At 49.5% G+C, this 13,770-nt stretch overlaps 6 protein-coding genes across 18 annotated transcripts; 2 read left to right on the plus strand and 4 right to left on the minus strand.

Moving 5' to 3' along the window:
- Positions 1–880: 880 nt before the first annotated feature.
- FOIG_01054 (uncharacterized protein) lies at positions 881–1,741 on the minus strand. Its single transcript, XM_031197645.1, has one exon. It carries the CDS (start codon positions 1,391–1,393, stop codon positions 1,064–1,066), a length of 330 nt encoding a protein of 109 aa, XP_031073412.1. The 5' UTR covers positions 1,394–1,741; the 3' UTR covers positions 881–1,063.
- On the plus strand, positions 1,314–5,575 carry FOIG_01055 (uncharacterized protein). Of its 2 annotated transcripts, XM_031197647.1 has the most exons (3): positions 1,314–2,149; positions 2,878–3,578; positions 3,647–5,575. In XM_031197647.1, exons 2-3 carry the CDS (start codon positions 2,968–2,970, stop codon positions 4,707–4,709), a joined length of 1,674 nt encoding a protein of 557 aa, XP_031073414.1. In that variant the 5' UTR covers positions 1,314–2,149; positions 2,878–2,967; the 3' UTR covers positions 4,710–5,575. The 2 variants fall into 2 exon arrangements, with proteins under 2 accessions (XP_031073414.1, XP_031073413.1); XM_031197646.1 differs by having other exon boundaries at positions 1,360–3,578.
- A 956-nt stretch (positions 5,576–6,531) lies between these two features.
- On the minus strand, positions 6,532–9,368 carry FOIG_01056 (uncharacterized protein). 5 transcript variants are annotated; one of them, XM_031197650.1, is made up of 6 exons: positions 8,196–9,368; positions 7,779–7,992; positions 7,684–7,717; positions 7,575–7,633; positions 7,261–7,325; positions 6,550–7,053 (listed from the first exon to the last, which is right to left on the minus strand). In XM_031197650.1, exons 1-6 carry the CDS (start codon positions 8,837–8,839, stop codon positions 7,005–7,007), a joined length of 1,065 nt encoding a protein of 354 aa, XP_031073417.1. In that variant the 5' UTR covers positions 8,840–9,368; the 3' UTR covers positions 6,550–7,004. The 5 variants fall into 5 exon arrangements, with proteins under 5 accessions (XP_031073416.1, XP_031073417.1, XP_031073418.1 ...); XM_031197649.1 differs by having other exon boundaries at positions 6,532–7,053; positions 7,261–7,633; XM_031197651.1 differs by having other exon boundaries at positions 6,550–7,325.
- A 246-nt stretch (positions 9,369–9,614) lies between these two features.
- FOIG_01057 (uncharacterized protein) lies at positions 9,615–11,623 on the minus strand. 8 transcript variants are annotated; one of them, XM_031197660.1, is made up of 6 exons: positions 11,441–11,623; positions 11,315–11,389; positions 10,842–11,267; positions 10,679–10,790; positions 10,578–10,633; positions 9,616–10,481 (listed from the first exon to the last, which is right to left on the minus strand). In XM_031197660.1, the coding sequence occupies exons 1-6, from the start codon at positions 11,487–11,489 to the stop codon at positions 9,946–9,948; spliced, it is 1,254 nt and encodes a 417-aa protein (XP_031073427.1). In that variant the 5' UTR covers positions 11,490–11,623; the 3' UTR covers positions 9,616–9,945. The 8 variants fall into 8 exon arrangements, with proteins under 8 accessions (XP_031073423.1, XP_031073421.1, XP_031073427.1 ...); XM_031197656.1 differs by having other exon boundaries at positions 9,615–10,633; XM_031197658.1 differs by having other exon boundaries at positions 10,679–11,267.
- An 84-nt stretch (positions 11,624–11,707) lies between these two features.
- Positions 11,708–13,189, plus strand: FOIG_01058 (uncharacterized protein). Its single transcript, XM_031197661.1, has one exon. It carries the CDS (start codon positions 11,915–11,917, stop codon positions 12,977–12,979), a length of 1,065 nt encoding a protein of 354 aa, XP_031073428.1. The 5' UTR covers positions 11,708–11,914; the 3' UTR covers positions 12,980–13,189.
- Positions 12,810–13,770, minus strand: FOIG_01059 (tubulin binding cofactor A). The gene is made up of 2 exons (XM_031197662.1): positions 13,367–13,770; positions 12,810–13,306 (listed from the first exon to the last, which is right to left on the minus strand). Exons 1-2 carry the CDS (start codon positions 13,541–13,543, stop codon positions 13,127–13,129), a joined length of 357 nt encoding a protein of 118 aa, XP_031073429.1. The 5' UTR covers positions 13,544–13,770; the 3' UTR covers positions 12,810–13,126.

Genomic DNA, 13,770 nt, shown 5'->3' on the forward strand with positions numbered 1-13,770 from the left:
CTGGCTCTCAAGAAGCGTGGGGTTGCTGGGATGGTGGCAAGGTTTCCAGTCTAGACATTTGAAGAACAAGAAGATCACAAAGCATGCATAGAAAAGTCCGAGACGATGGCCTCATCACTCGCGAGAATCGCTCACGATGTGAATTGGTAGCGGCCCAAGGGGAAACAGGGCCAAGGCTTGTGTACTGTATGTTACAAAACAGAGCAGCGGTCAAGTGACGATGGCCCATTTCTGAAGCTAACAGCAACATACGCCGCTGCTAATTGTTCACACGGGCTCCATGGCTGACAAGTAAGAACGAATAGCATCCATGGTAATCTTCCTCTTGGGCCAGGCTTGGATGACACATGAGGAAAATCCCCTGCCTGGTGTGCTAAACTAAGCTCATTTTGTATTGAGAAACGGGAAGTCGGTTCACATCTGGAGATCTGATTGACATCGTGGTGTAGCTGTCACAATCTCTCTCCTTTGCGGAGTTCTATCCTCCATTCGCATACTGTTACGTATCGTTGGTTTCCACCGCAACGATAATAGATAATGGAGTCGTTGTTACAGATTTGGCTGGGCACATTGAAACCCATCACCGCTACTATGACTGATAGCTGATGGCGGTGATATCGATATTGGCAATGGAAGAGATCCGATGAGGGAAGAAACATCGGCATCACCAGTTCCCTACCTACCTTAGTCTATCGCGGCCTGGTCCCGTCTCATCTGGTCTTCTGGCTCTTGCCGATGAAAGCATCTTCAGCCTGGTTGGACCCCAAGTTTGCCTGGTCGATTGAGGCCCCCCAACCCTGACTTGCGCCTCCACACCCAGATAGATCGTCTGCTACGCTGAGTTCTTATTCCCATATCATATTGGATACGGCTTAGACGGCTAAATCGACGAGACGCGTGCTTCTCAGGAAGCTCATTCACTGGCTCATTCAATCATTAATTCATACACTTTCTCTCTCTGATTGATCTGATTTCTTATTCTCCATCACCGTGGTCATGCCCTAGTAAAGCGCTTATGAGATCTGTTAGCTAAGGGAGCTCTTATTCGAGCAGATCATTGAACCTAGACATCTCCAACTGTGCCGAGGAAGAGGGGCCAATACAAGGCCCCGGTCTCTGGTGGGTCATGCCCATCCATGATCCTCCGTCTCGCAGAGGTACCCTGCCAAACTCGACAAGACCTGTCCATGCTCTGCCGTGACCGCGTTGCTTCAAGTCTGGCATCGCCGGCGTGGTCCAAGATGCGAATGGATGCTTCAGTGTCTGCTCCACAAGAGTAATTGCCGGCTACTTGCCCCGTCCAAGTACATAATCGAAGATTGTCCTCGCCTTGATCCCAAAGTAGAAGTCTGTTTTCTTCATACATACCTAGTAACTCATCAACTCTGTTCATCGTCCTATCTCGTTTGTTAGGATTGCAGACTATATCAAGGTCTCAATTGCACCATCCACCACACAAAGCTTTATAGTGCACACTCCACACATATTACCTCAAAAACGGCACCATCAAAGTCAATCCTGGACATCATCAGCACCACAAAACGCCTAGCCCACACCATCCCAAAGCCTCTGGACATATTGTTGCACTTGGGGACGCGCCGGTCTCTCGCTATTGTAAGTGCTCCTTATTTGGTCATTGTCTATTGCGCCGTGCTAGGCTTCTGCACTGCATTATACTACATTGCAGATACAGAGAGCGTCCAGTCGCGCCCTTGATTTCCTGTTTCCTTCGGCTTGTCATTGTTGGTTATATTCTAGTGAATAGGCCATTACGCTTGTTGCCATTCCCGCCCTTTCCCGTCCTCGCCGGCTTCCCGCCCGCACATTCCACTATCTATTATCCCATCTATCGCCAGCCTCTTTTTCACTTCCTTACGTCCTAGATTCTTCAGAAATTCTTCCCATTTTCCTATCTTGGTACATACCAGGATTCCAAATTTAGTTTACCATTTTATCCCTGGAGGCCGATTTCGAGCCACTTGTGCACAAACAATACTCTACGGGAGAGGCTTCGTCTTTAATTTTTTGCTGCGCCTGAGCTTCAGCGTTGCGAGAGAAAAGACAAGAGCTTCCAAGACCATCTCATCGATTATCACCCGTTCCATTCAATTATCTTGGCCACAAACTGGAGTACCAAAGTACTCGAGAGGTACGAGCCATCCCCCCGATTCTCCCGCCGAGCACTGAGTCACACTCTCTGTACCCTTTTCGCATCGGCCTGGCCTGGCACTTAACCCCACCCAAGTACGGAGGGTCGGGCTTTCTGGCTTCCTTCCAGGTTCTCAAAGCCCACCTCACCTCACTTTACACGCCCCTGCCCTGTCCTACCATTGCTTCCTTCCCTTCAAGTGAGGTGAGCTGCTGGATGCTGGGTGGGTGAAAACTTGGCAGGCTGCCAAAAATACACACCCGTACCCGTTTCGTCCTTCACCGCTGCCCGCACTACGGTTCGGCCTTGCCCACCAAACATTGTTTGAGTCTCCCGCGCGCAAAGAAAAAAATGATGATACCTTGGGTACTCCAGTACTTTATTATTTCGCGCCCCTCCCTCAAATCCCAACCTCTTTTCGCTTCCCTCTGTGCCTCTGTGCTCTTCACCTTGATATTGATATTGATTCTGAATCTGGGTTTCCTTCTTCAGATTCCACCCTTCCCTTCTTGGCTCCTCTTTCTCTTTGCAGCCTTGCTTCCTTCTTCCACTGTTTCTTTTAAACTTCCCCACCCAACTCTCTGCTCTCTTACATATACCCACGCAAAACCTCACTTAACACACACTCTCTCACTCAATCTCACAACACTACAATGACTTCAACATTTCAAATGCAACAACCCTTTTATCGTCCAGCCTCTCTAACCGTGGATACACAACACGCACAGAAGTACTTCGAAGACGAAGACAACAGTGTATTAGACGACAACATTCTTGAACACAACACAATCGATTCGGGATTAGAACTATCGCCCCCCATGGCTGACAGTCGTCGAGAATCCTTTGCTGTCGGCCCCCCTCTCTTCTCACCAAAACAAGAGGACTGGCAATCCGTCGAAATGCAGTCGGTTTCCTCCAACAACCCTTTCTTTGATCAGCATAGCAACAACCCTTTTATGCGCCCTGATCACACTCAGAACAATGGCTTCGCTGCCACTGCCAATTGGTTCGGAAACACCTCCGGCACTTGCACTCCTCTGAACCCCTTCGATGGTGTTCCTGCTGAATATGACGCCAACGCATCTCTCTTCCACCGACCCATGGCCGGCCCAACACCCTTCACAAACCCTGGGAACATGTTCCCGTCACTTCCCGTCGGCTCCCAGTCTATCCCCACATCTCCCCAGAAAGAGTGGATGACCCCTCAGCAGCCCATTAACAAGAACAAAATGCGCCCTAGCAGCCCCGGTCTCCGCTCTCACAACGAGATGCGCCGTGGCGACGGTATTCGGAAGAAGAATGCTCGCTTTGATATTCCAGCAGAGCGGAACCTCAGCAACATCGACCATCTTATTTCTCAGTCCACTGATGAACAAGAGATTAAGGAGCTCAAGCAGCAGAAGCGACTGCTCCGTAACCGACAAGCAGCGTAAGTTCCGTCCCACTAAATAAACATAAGCGATTTACTTTTCAAGATTTGATACTAACTCTCGTCAGCCTCGACTCGAGACAACGCAAGAAGCAGCATACTGAGCGTCTAGAGGATGAGAAGAAGCAATATACCGCTCTCATGACTGACATGGAGGAAGAGCTGAAGATGCTTCATGCTAGGGTTGAACAACTGGCCCTCGAAAAGCAGGAATGCATCAAGTTCATCGAGACCCAGCGGCTGGACAAAGAGGAGATGATCCGTGTTCACACCAATGAGACTGGTGAACTGAGGAAGAAGATCAGCGTTCTCACCGACCATGTTCAGCGACTCGATAGCGCCGTTCCCGCCACCGGAGACAATGGCTTCTCAAACGGCTTCGATGCAATGGACGCTATGGATGGCTTGGGCATGCCTGGTGCATGGGATGCTTCGAACTTCCTTCACGATTACCCAGAGCCTGAAGTCAAGCAGGAGATGGCTATTGTTCCCGCCAAGAAGAACGACAACCCCTTCGCCGAGAGCGAGAAGCCTGCCGCCCAGGGTGGCCTCCTCTTCATGCTCTTCCTCGTCGGTGCCTTCGTCCTCTCGAGCCGCTCGACCCCTGCTATTCCTCGCGTTTCTGAGGATGTCAGGGCCGCCTCGGCCACCATTCTCGACAACGTTCTCAAGGACGCTGGGGTCAACTCTCAGTCGGCCAGCCTGCAAGCTGCCCCCCAACCATCCGGCGCTGCTAATTGGGGTAATACCATCTCCATGAACGACATGGCAATGGATGGTGTTGCACCTTCGATGCTTGGTGAGCTTGGTGACCAGCTGACTCAGCCGACTCAGGAGCAGACCAATGAGCAAATCTTCTCTCTATCGGCTGCTCAGTATAATGGTGTCAACTCCCAAGACTTCCTCCAGAACGCTCCCGAGAGATCATCACCCAGTCAAGGTCGCCGAAATCTTGCCGAAGCACTCGCGACGATGCGGATTCCAAACAAACAAAACGATGCAGCCGAAGTGTACACGCGCTCCCTTCTGTGGGACCAGATTCCCAACGATGTTGTGCGAAACTTCGCGAAAATGGTGTCAGAATGCAACAGCGCACAAAATGAGCAGCAATGCAACGAATTAAGGACATGAACGAAGACACGAATCAAGAATATAAAAAAAGTCACGATGACGAATTCACGGCTTAGCCTCGAACGGTTTTGAATCACTTGTTCTCATTTTTCTCTATTTCCTTTCTCTTTTGTCACTTTTCCTTGTAAGTCGGCTATTTTCCTTCCTCGTTACGGGGGATGAGCTGCCATATACTCGATGTCGCTCTCGCGCACTCCAGACATGTTGCTCACGCACCCAAATGGATGGTTTCTTGTCTTCCTTTTGTCGTTTCTTGTGGATTTCCTATTTCGGGGTCTTTCTGATTTCCTATGGATCGAGCAAGCGAGCGTGCATTGATTTGTTTTTTTGAGTGATTTTCCCAGCGTGGCATCGGTTTTCCTATCTCGAAATTGGATACCTCTCTTTTGGTAACGGCGAACGGGATGTGGTCGACGTGGACGGATGTGAGTCAGATTGGGTGTCGACACTAGCGGCGAAACAGCAGCCAGCAGGAAGGAGCAGGCAGACTCTATGAGGGCCCAGTCCATGAAGAGTCTTGATACTATCGCGGTGCATGGAAAGGATTTGGAGGCTAAGGATATGGATGGAGATGGAAATTGACATATGTCTGAAGACGACAATGACTGAAATGGTCAATGATGACGATGATACGAGCTCGTCGATGATCCATTTACTTGTTTGTTTGGAATTAGTTCGATTCTTTAAAACAACCTCCGGTTCCAGGTGATCCGGTCAGTTGTACAATATTTTATGGCATGGATAATTATCTGGAATTAGTTTTCACGCAGCGAGCATCAAACAAAGAATATCCATCCCAATAGTTACATTCAGTATTTGTGACGATCATGATGCCGATGTTACCTCGTGAACAGTTGTGTCATATCATCGGATATCTGCTTAGGCAGACTTTTATACACTTGGAACGTACCAGGTCCCAAAAGAGGAAGGAGAGCGGGTGTTAGTTTTGAAACAAGAATTGATAAAAGATACCTACCAGGTGAGACATATGCTAGACCGGTCGATAATAGGCTAGAAGATGCAAGTGGTGGGTGTCAGTGCGAGAGGGTGGTTTGTCTGAGACAATGTCTTGCCAATGCGTGGCGCTGGGACGGCACGCGATGCGCACATCAGCTAGACGAGCATGTACAGTACTGACGAGTTGACTTGATTTGACGCCCAAATAAAAATAATAATCAGGTCTTCTAACGAGAGGCTAAGTGGTAGGCCTCATGCTTATGCTGATAGTCTAAACAAATATATATCGAATCACCGGTTTTGCGCCACTATGGCTTGCTCTTTCATATGGGGAATCCTTGACGTTGCATCTCGTCTGGGAGTTGCCGGGCGTGGCTACATTGTATGGCATTGCATTGCAGGGCGTTGAGCTGAAAGGATAGCTTTAGTTGGGGGTCTTATGATTCTTTTCTTCGTCTCTCGACGCAAGGAACAAATGGGCTTGAATCACAAACCTATCATTGGCCATGCATGAGATAAAAATGCGATGGTCTTAGAGTCTGAGGAGACGAATGAACCAAGTTCAAACGCTGATATTTCAACCACTAATTACAGGCAGCAATATAGCATTTTCAAATCTATTCACTATTGCTAAGCTCCCTTCTCAATATGATATCTCCGCCTGAAGATAGACGAGATCACTTTGATCCTATAACAAGCCCGCTATAGCGATGAACCGTGACAGCCTCCGTGCACCCCTCGTCATGTAGACCTCGACCGGGCCGCGTTAACAGGCCGCATGACCAAGACGTCCAATAATAATATGATGTCTTTTAGGCTATCGACGTTGGGCATCAATAATAAACGCCTTGTGGGATTGGTAGGGTTTTGTCACGAAGTCCAAAGTGAGAGAAGGGGGAACATCCATCGCGAGATGGTGACGATGGGACGATATACGGCTGCTACACCAATGGTCTTAACCCTAATGATATGTAGAGAACCACTCAGATAATGTGTTGCGATATGTACAACAAGACACAAGGTGGAAACACCCTGTACTCTATCTATATACTTAAGAATAGTAAGATATCGAGACACAAGCACACACAAACCTCCACAGTCTTATCCACCCAACCGCATCTGGCAAGTATACATATATGTTGATGTGAGCAAGACACCCCTAAATCAGTTGCATCAATACGGGATAAAAATTGGCTGGTCACCCAAGGAGCGAATCAAAACTATGTGGTCGACTGTCCCATCAACTCCTCCTCCTCCTTCTCCTCTTGATTGACTTATACGGCATATATGTCGTGGAGATACACCTCTCAGTCACAGTGGCACATAGCTACAGTTGCGCTACTTGCGGTTGCCGTCGCCCGGAGGGTCGTACTTTTCCTTCCAGATCCTAATGCACGATGTTTGAATCAGCGGTTGTCCGTCGAATCGTATGATGCATGATGGGGGATCAAGACCAATCGATAGAACGCCCTCCGTGGCACCAGGTCCTGTGGCTCCCGAGCAAGGCGGAGTCGACGGAGCCTATCGAAATACAGACCGCCACAATAACGCTGGAAGACGATGTGCAGACGGAGGTTCTGGCCTGTGGACTTACCAAGAGTTCCCTAGTGTCTTATTACCGGCCTTCTCAGCCAGTCGATAATACCGAGCTGCCGCGAACTGTACAGGATATCAGCCTCATGCGATGAATCAAGCATCATTAAACGTATAGAAACGGTTAGAGTCGATTGAAGATTCTGACAGAATGAGTTGGGCAGTGAGTTGGGAGCCAGTATCTCGACGAATCAAGTGACCTAGGCTCACCGAGAACATCTCTGCAGCCATGGCTTCGATACAACTCATGGTACAGGTTGCTCTTGAACCGACCAGGCAGGCAGTCATGAGTAGATGGCTTCTGGTGTAACATACCTTGTCTTTCTTACACCCGAAGCCTTCGACGTAGCACCAGGCAATCTCGTTCATGGCATCTATCAAATAGTGTCAGACCTTGTCCTCAGCTCGTGTATGTACGACTTACCAGTATCTCCTAGATTCGCCGCAGTCTCATAATACTGTGTTGAAGTCAATGGTCAGCAATTGATGTCACTCCCACGAGAGTCAGAGTCAACGTACCTGCTTGGCGGCGTAGGCATCCTTTTCGATGCCCCAACCATGCCTGAAGCAGTTCGCCAGCTCGAAAATGGCGAGAACAAGCTCTCCCTTTGCAGCTCCACCCTTCTTCATGCCCGCCTGGAGAGCCATCTGCTCAATCGACGCAGAATTGGATGCTGCAGCTGAAAGATACTTGACGGCACCCTCTGGATCTGGAGCGCAACCCCATCCGTGTCTGTACAACACGAGTCATGTTAGCGTTCGAGACATGTAAACCAACTCATTTCGATAGATCACAAGGTTGGCACAAGGTTTCGGGTATCGCTCAACGTAAATATCAAGGTTTGAAGTCTCAACCGTCTCCAGAGCTTCAAACTCTATCAAGCTTTACCTGAAGTGCTCTACCCGAGACATTGATATCCTGTCCAGTGTTCTCACCTTAAAGCAAGGCCGTACAACACTTGGCTGAGCGGGTTGTTGGCACCTTGAGGATCAGCCAGCCGCCCAAATATGCGCGTCGACAACTCCAGTTTCCCTTCTTCGTGCAGGCGAATGGCTTCTTGAATATCCTGATCAATCTGCTGCGACGAAACCGCACGCTCTTCGCCTCTACTGCTGTCCGAGGGCGTGCCTGGCCTGCTGTTGCTCCTGGCGCGGTTATTCTGACCCGCCAGCATAGTCGCGCGCTTCTCCCACTGCGCCTCATCTGATGTAACAATGTCGGGCAGGTTCTCGGGGACGTTCTCGGACGAGGGAGGTGCCCGGCTCAGGTGCAGTCGCTGAGACAGACGACGGGCGCCGCTCTCTTTCTTTGTCTGGCTCGACTCTGAGGCAGAGCGTGATCGACCGGAGCGGAAGACATCGAGGGATCGTCGGGGCTTGTCTTTTTCTTTGGGTTCTTGGACTGCGAGATGTAGATTGTCGACGGACTTCATGGACGGCGGGTAGATGCGCTCTTGGGTTGAGGTGTCTGAGCGGATGATGGTAAATTCGGGGGCTGCCAGATGATCGATGGTGCCTTTCTCAGGCGGTTGGCCTGTCGAGAGGTCGTCCTTTTTCTTGAGGATATCGCGTATGCCCATTTTCGCTAACTGTAATGGTAATCTGTACTGAAGAGAGGTTTGCAGGGTTGTAATCAGTATATTGATGACAGGAGGCGGAAGGGTCCGTTCACAAGGATCTACACAGCGATTCGCGAAAGCAAACAACCCAATCGAGAACGAGACGGGATCAACGAAATAAGCTAAAGATCAGGTTAATATCGTCGAGTAAGAATGGCATGTTTATTAAGATACTGGCGCTTTACTCATTCCTTCGAGGCACCGCAAACAGACACAGGCAAGGGCACAGGCAGATGCATGGATTGAGGCTGAGTCGAGGCTTTGCAGCTTCTTGTACCAGAACTGTCATTGAACACGATGTGACTGGTGTTTCTCAGATCTCTGGTCTAAGCGCCAACAAAGATCAGTAACCCCTGGTTCGTTTCGAAGAGTACCTAGAGCTATTGTGGTGTTCATACGTCGGGACAAAGATGTTTCCGACTTGGGGATGTCATAGCATTCCGGGTTTTCATTTGATACTGGGACCGTAAGCCAATCTCTTAAGCTTCCTTCCAATGAGGTATGAAGCTGTTTGCTCCCATGTCGAATAAGCAGAGTCAAAAGTTCAAGGCACCTGTTACTAATATTAGGTTCATTGAAGCTAACAATGCCCCTCATCCTTGATGACATCCAATGCCACCTTGTCTTGCCCGCGTCTAAGGTACCTATCTACCTACTAGGTTAGTAGTCATGGCATAAACCGTCCCCGACAGCTACAGCCAGGAGGGCATCCAGGATCTTCAACCCATTGTAATCATCTAGGTAATCACCAATACTGCCTCATGGTCGTACACAGTATCAGAATCTTTCATTCAATACATATCTACTATCTTCGGTATTCTTTTGAACACAGATGTGTTCATTTTGATAACCGCGTGCTTTTGCTCATCTTTAGTTTCTTTTCCTTTGTTTCGTGATATGCTGGTGGCATTTCATAGCCAAAACCCTTACAGGCGCCGATAAGTCATGGGTATCTTGAAATCATTTACCAGAATCCCGTCCCAGTCTCCAGACGCCAGGAAAGAACAACAAGTTGGAATCCGAGGTTGCCTGCTTCTACTTGCTAGAAACAGACATGACGAATTGATCTAGATCGATAGGAAGTCCTTCTGTTCTTCAAAATCGGAAAGGTCTGAGTCTGCATCAATGAACTCGGCAACTTCATCTGAATCAACATCGTCGGAATCAGCAGCTTCGTCATCACTTGAAATGTCTCCAAGAGGCTCGCCGGCGGCATTGGTTTTGTTTCGAAGGACGCTTGCCCTCTCACGGTGTGGGAGCTTACATCCCTTGACCTTACAGCGGCCGGTATTGCTAAAGTCAGGGCACTCAAAAACGTGACGGTCAGTACACTCTGCTCCCATCTCGCAGTACCCGTTGAAACCAAAATTGCGACAAACTGGGGCGGCTGGGGACGCTTTAGAGTGAGTATAAGGACAGTCAGCCTTGGCACAGTGGCCTTTGGCATAATGCAAACAGTTGGGAGTGCGCTCAGGAGTCATGTCATGGGAGAGGTCACAAGACTCGCCGTTGACACATTGCCCATCTTTCAGTATATCTTTACAGAGTGCCACTTTGTTCGGGTCGTGAATGTAGCGGCACCGAGGGCCTTTGGTGCATGAACCTATGTGCAAAGTACTCGTCAGTTTCGCCCCATGGCCACTGGGCCGGTCTAGGTAAAGGAGATGTGTAGCACTCCAGCCTGGGGAAGAGAAATTACCAGTCGTTGAGAAGATTTTACAGGGTTGATTTATCTTCTTGACCGCGCCGGTTCGCCTTAACCCTGTTAGCAACTTCGTCTCACTAAAAAGAACTTCATACCGTTGGTCGTTAACGAATCTGTTCGCAACGAGGTTTCCTGTCTTTGTTCGGTAAAACTTGACCCCAGCAACAGTGGCGAACTTTGGAGTTCGTGAGGAGGAGTTGAGGGCATCTGCAGCGGGTAAGGCACAAGCGTCAGAGTCGCACCGAAGTTTGCACGCACCAGGAATTTTAACAAGCTTCTTGCCACCGTCCATAACGCGGAATTGGGCACCTTCGATGGTGAGCACGTTGCGGTCTGCGGGGTTAGTCTGCGCGCTCGAAGCGGTAGCTTGATGCTTCAGGAACTCGTTAAACTGAGCCTTCTCGCGCTGCCGACGTCCGCTGATCTTTCTCTGGCGTGTTTGTTCGATGGCCTTGGCTCGGTTTTGGGTTTCTTTTTCGTAAACGTTGGCGTTGATAAGTTGACGGTGGCGATCAGTTCTGGAAACCCAGCCAGGGGGTGTTTCAGCACCACTACTGGCAGACCGAGAAGCAGTTGAGTTGTCGCCATTCAAGTGAAGGGTCCGGTGGTGGTGCGCTGTAGGGTGGCGGCCAATTCTATTATGACGAGTTGGGTACGGGGAACTCGCATGTCGATAGGAGTTTTCTGAGCATATCAGTAGTGATCTCCCCTCAAGGCAAGTTTCCACATACGACGATGATGAGCAGGATGATGGCTTGGAGATCCCCGAGAGCCCGCTTGCTGGTTCTTATGTCGGTTGATCTGGCCTAGGATTTATCAGCAAATTGAATTTACCATGATGCGCGAGGGGCACAAACCCGCAACTTGACTGATACGAGCCAGAAGTTCTCGTTCTTCTTCTGACATGTTGTTAATGACTTTATGCGATCGGGATTAACTGTGCCTTTGTAAAGGGCGCAGTGGTTTTAGGGATAAAATTAGGAGTGTTTGGGATGGATTATTGCAGGTTGTAAATACGGCGAAGGCGTTGAGCAGTGGGAGACGGGCGGCAGGATGCATCATCAAAGTGGCAATCTTAGTCATCCTCACTACGACGCATCATTGGTTCGCTGCTTTCGCATCTTCAATGCTATCACAAGGCTGAGCTTTGTTGTCAATCACCTTTCAACTTCCTCAAAATCTATTTATGCAAGGCTTAATCAAATAATTTTTTTTAACGATTGGGACGCGTCGCGACCGACATACTATCTTCTTCGTCTTTTCTGCGGACCCATATCCCCACGTAGAAACTACACAAACATTCTCATCCGATCGCGACTCGACCGCAAACCATGGCATCCACATGGGATCTCTTGGATCCTGAGGAAGAGGCTGAGCTTCATAAGACTCGCCTCCTCAACGTGGAGGAGAAGCCTTTCAAGCGTCTCACCAAACGAATCAATACCATATCACAGCTCTTACTACCATTCAATCCTGCCATAAATGGAGCCAATACGTCTGAAGATATCAGGTCCAAACTCAAGCAGCTCAAGGAGGACATGAACCTTGACTTCGATGCTTTTGGCAGCAGTATCACGCGCATGCAGTTCCTCCACAACGCAAATTCCCAAGAACGTGAGCGCTACAGAGTCGACCAAGATCGTATCCTCGCCGATTGCCAATCAGTACGACAAAACAATATCCAACTTCGAGAGCAGCTCGAGGCCGCACAAGCCACCCTCGCACAGCGCAAACAGTTCGATGAGCTAGCGGAAAAAATCACATCGAACCGCCTTCTTCGACCACGGGAAGACCAAATTGCCAACCTCGCTAAACTCGAGGAAGAGTGTCGAGAGCTAGAGCGAGAGAGCGAAACCTACAGCGAAACCTGGAGAGAACGGCGAGAACAATTCAATAGAATCATGGAAGAAGGGATGCTCTTGCGGCGACAGATTAGAGATGAAAAGGAGGAGGTCGATCGTCGAGAGGGTATGAATGAGGATGCTGAGGATGATGCCGAAGTGGACAAGGTCGGCCAGACACCCAGAAACGAACCGAGCGGTAACGCGACACCTCATCCCGACGGGGATAGCCAGATGAAGGCAGATGGGGACGCAGGTACACCAAACCCAGAAGCTCTCAATGGAGGAACAACACCAATGAGGGATACACCAGCTCCAGACACGCTCAAGCCACCTTCTGGCCATACTGAGTCTCAAAGCCGGGGAGATAGTCAGGCCCCCAGTCGGGATGTTTCGCCTATGCCACCACACGACGAGCGTAAGGCAGAATCGGGAGAGGATGTTGACATGGAGGAGCCTGAGTTCAGTCGAGCCCATGATGACGGAGGAATGACACCCCAGGTGACAGTTGAGCCACCTGAAAATAATGATGATAAGATGGAAGTAGACAATTAGGGCTTCCCACTTGGCTGTTTGTACTATCGACTATGTCTTAAGATACCCTCATAAATGAAGGTCCAGAAGCGTTTCCGTTTTTTTTTATCAAGTGTCTTCTAAGTGGTATCGTAAAGTATCCTTCCCTTGTCCTGTTTTATGATTCGATTAAGCATCGGCTTGGGTAGCTTTGGCTTTTACCAGCGCCTCCTTGGCCTGCACCACCTGGTCCTCCGGAGCGTTCAGCTCTTCGCTCACAGAGAGTTGCTCCTCCAGCTTCTCGACAGCGACAGCGATCTTTTGTCGCAGGGGTTCGAATACGGCCTTTGTCTGCTCAAGGGCAGTTTGCTAAGTTGTTTTAGATCGACTTTCTTGGCCGAATACCAAGGTGATGGCTTTCGGACTGACCTGCTGTTTGAGCATGAACGAAGCATTCTCATCCTCGTTTGCACCGCTATCAATCTTTTCCTTCAGAGCTTTGACCTTGGCTTCCTCCTCCTCAACCTCTTTGTGGTATGAAGCCTCCTCTTTGAGGAGTCGGTTGACAGAGCCTGTTGCGATGGCGAGTTGAGAAGGCGGCGGCATGGTGGATTGGTTCGGGAGCACTTAACGATCGACTAAATGTTTGGCGAGTTGCGGTGTTTTTATGTACAAGCCTGGTTCCTGGTTAATGAAAAAGGAGCTTTTGTTATTTGGGTGCCTGCTCAGTGTCTGATGCCTGGAGAACAAATGGAGAAGCAAATGAGATCATATTGGACGTGGGGTTTAAATGGCGGGGCTCTTCGCATCTACTTTCTACGCGCTTCACCGCG

This window comes from Fusarium odoratissimum (genome assembly GCF_000260195.1).
Source record: "Fusarium odoratissimum NRRL 54006 unplaced genomic scaffold supercont1.1, whole genome shotgun sequence".
NCBI classification, from domain to species: domain Eukaryota; kingdom Fungi; phylum Ascomycota; class Sordariomycetes; order Hypocreales; family Nectriaceae; genus Fusarium; species Fusarium odoratissimum.

Excerpts from the sequence above, each read along its gene's own strand:
- FOIG_01054 (XM_031197645.1), bottom strand. The coding sequence starts at position 1,393 with ATGAACAGAGTTGATGAGTTACTAGGTATGTATGAAGAAAACAGACTT.
- FOIG_01055 (XM_031197646.1), top strand. The coding sequence starts at position 2,803 with ATGACTTCAACATTTCAAATGCAACAACCCTTTTATCGTCCAGCCTCT. Across the intron at positions 3,579-3,646 it reads CTCCGTAACCGACAAGCAGC|CCTCGACTCGAGACAACGCA; the intron begins GTAAGTTCCGTC and ends AACTCTCGTCAG.
- FOIG_01056 (XM_031197649.1), bottom strand. The coding sequence starts at position 8,839 with ATGGGCATACGCGATATCCTCAAGAAAAAGGACGACCTCTCGACAGGC. Across the intron at positions 7,993-8,195 it reads TTGTACGGCCTTGCTTTAAG|ACACGGATGGGGTTGCGCTC; the intron begins GTGAGAACACTG and ends CGTGTTGTACAG. Across the intron at positions 7,634-7,683 it reads GGCGAATCTAGGAGATACTG|ATGCCATGAACGAGATTGCC; the intron begins GTAAGTCGTACA and ends ACTATTTGATAG.
- FOIG_01057 (XM_031197653.1), bottom strand. The coding sequence starts at position 11,489 with ATGTCAGAAGAAGAACGAGAACTTCTGGCTCGTATCAGTCAAGTTGCG. Across the intron at positions 11,390-11,440 it reads TCGTATCAGTCAAGTTGCGG|GCCAGATCAACCGACATAAG; the intron begins GTTTGTGCCCCT and ends GATAAATCCTAG. Across the intron at positions 11,268-11,314 it reads TCATCCTGCTCATCATCGTC|AAAACTCCTATCGACATGCG; the intron begins GTATGTGGAAAC and ends TGATATGCTCAG.
- FOIG_01058 (XM_031197661.1), top strand. The coding sequence starts at position 11,915 with ATGGCATCCACATGGGATCTCTTGGATCCTGAGGAAGAGGCTGAGCTT.
- FOIG_01059 (XM_031197662.1), bottom strand. The coding sequence starts at position 13,543 with ATGCCGCCGCCTTCTCAACTCGCCATCGCAACAGGCTCTGTCAACCGA. Across the intron at positions 13,307-13,366 it reads CGTTCATGCTCAAACAGCAG|CAAACTGCCCTTGAGCAGAC; the intron begins GTCAGTCCGAAA and ends AAAACAACTTAG.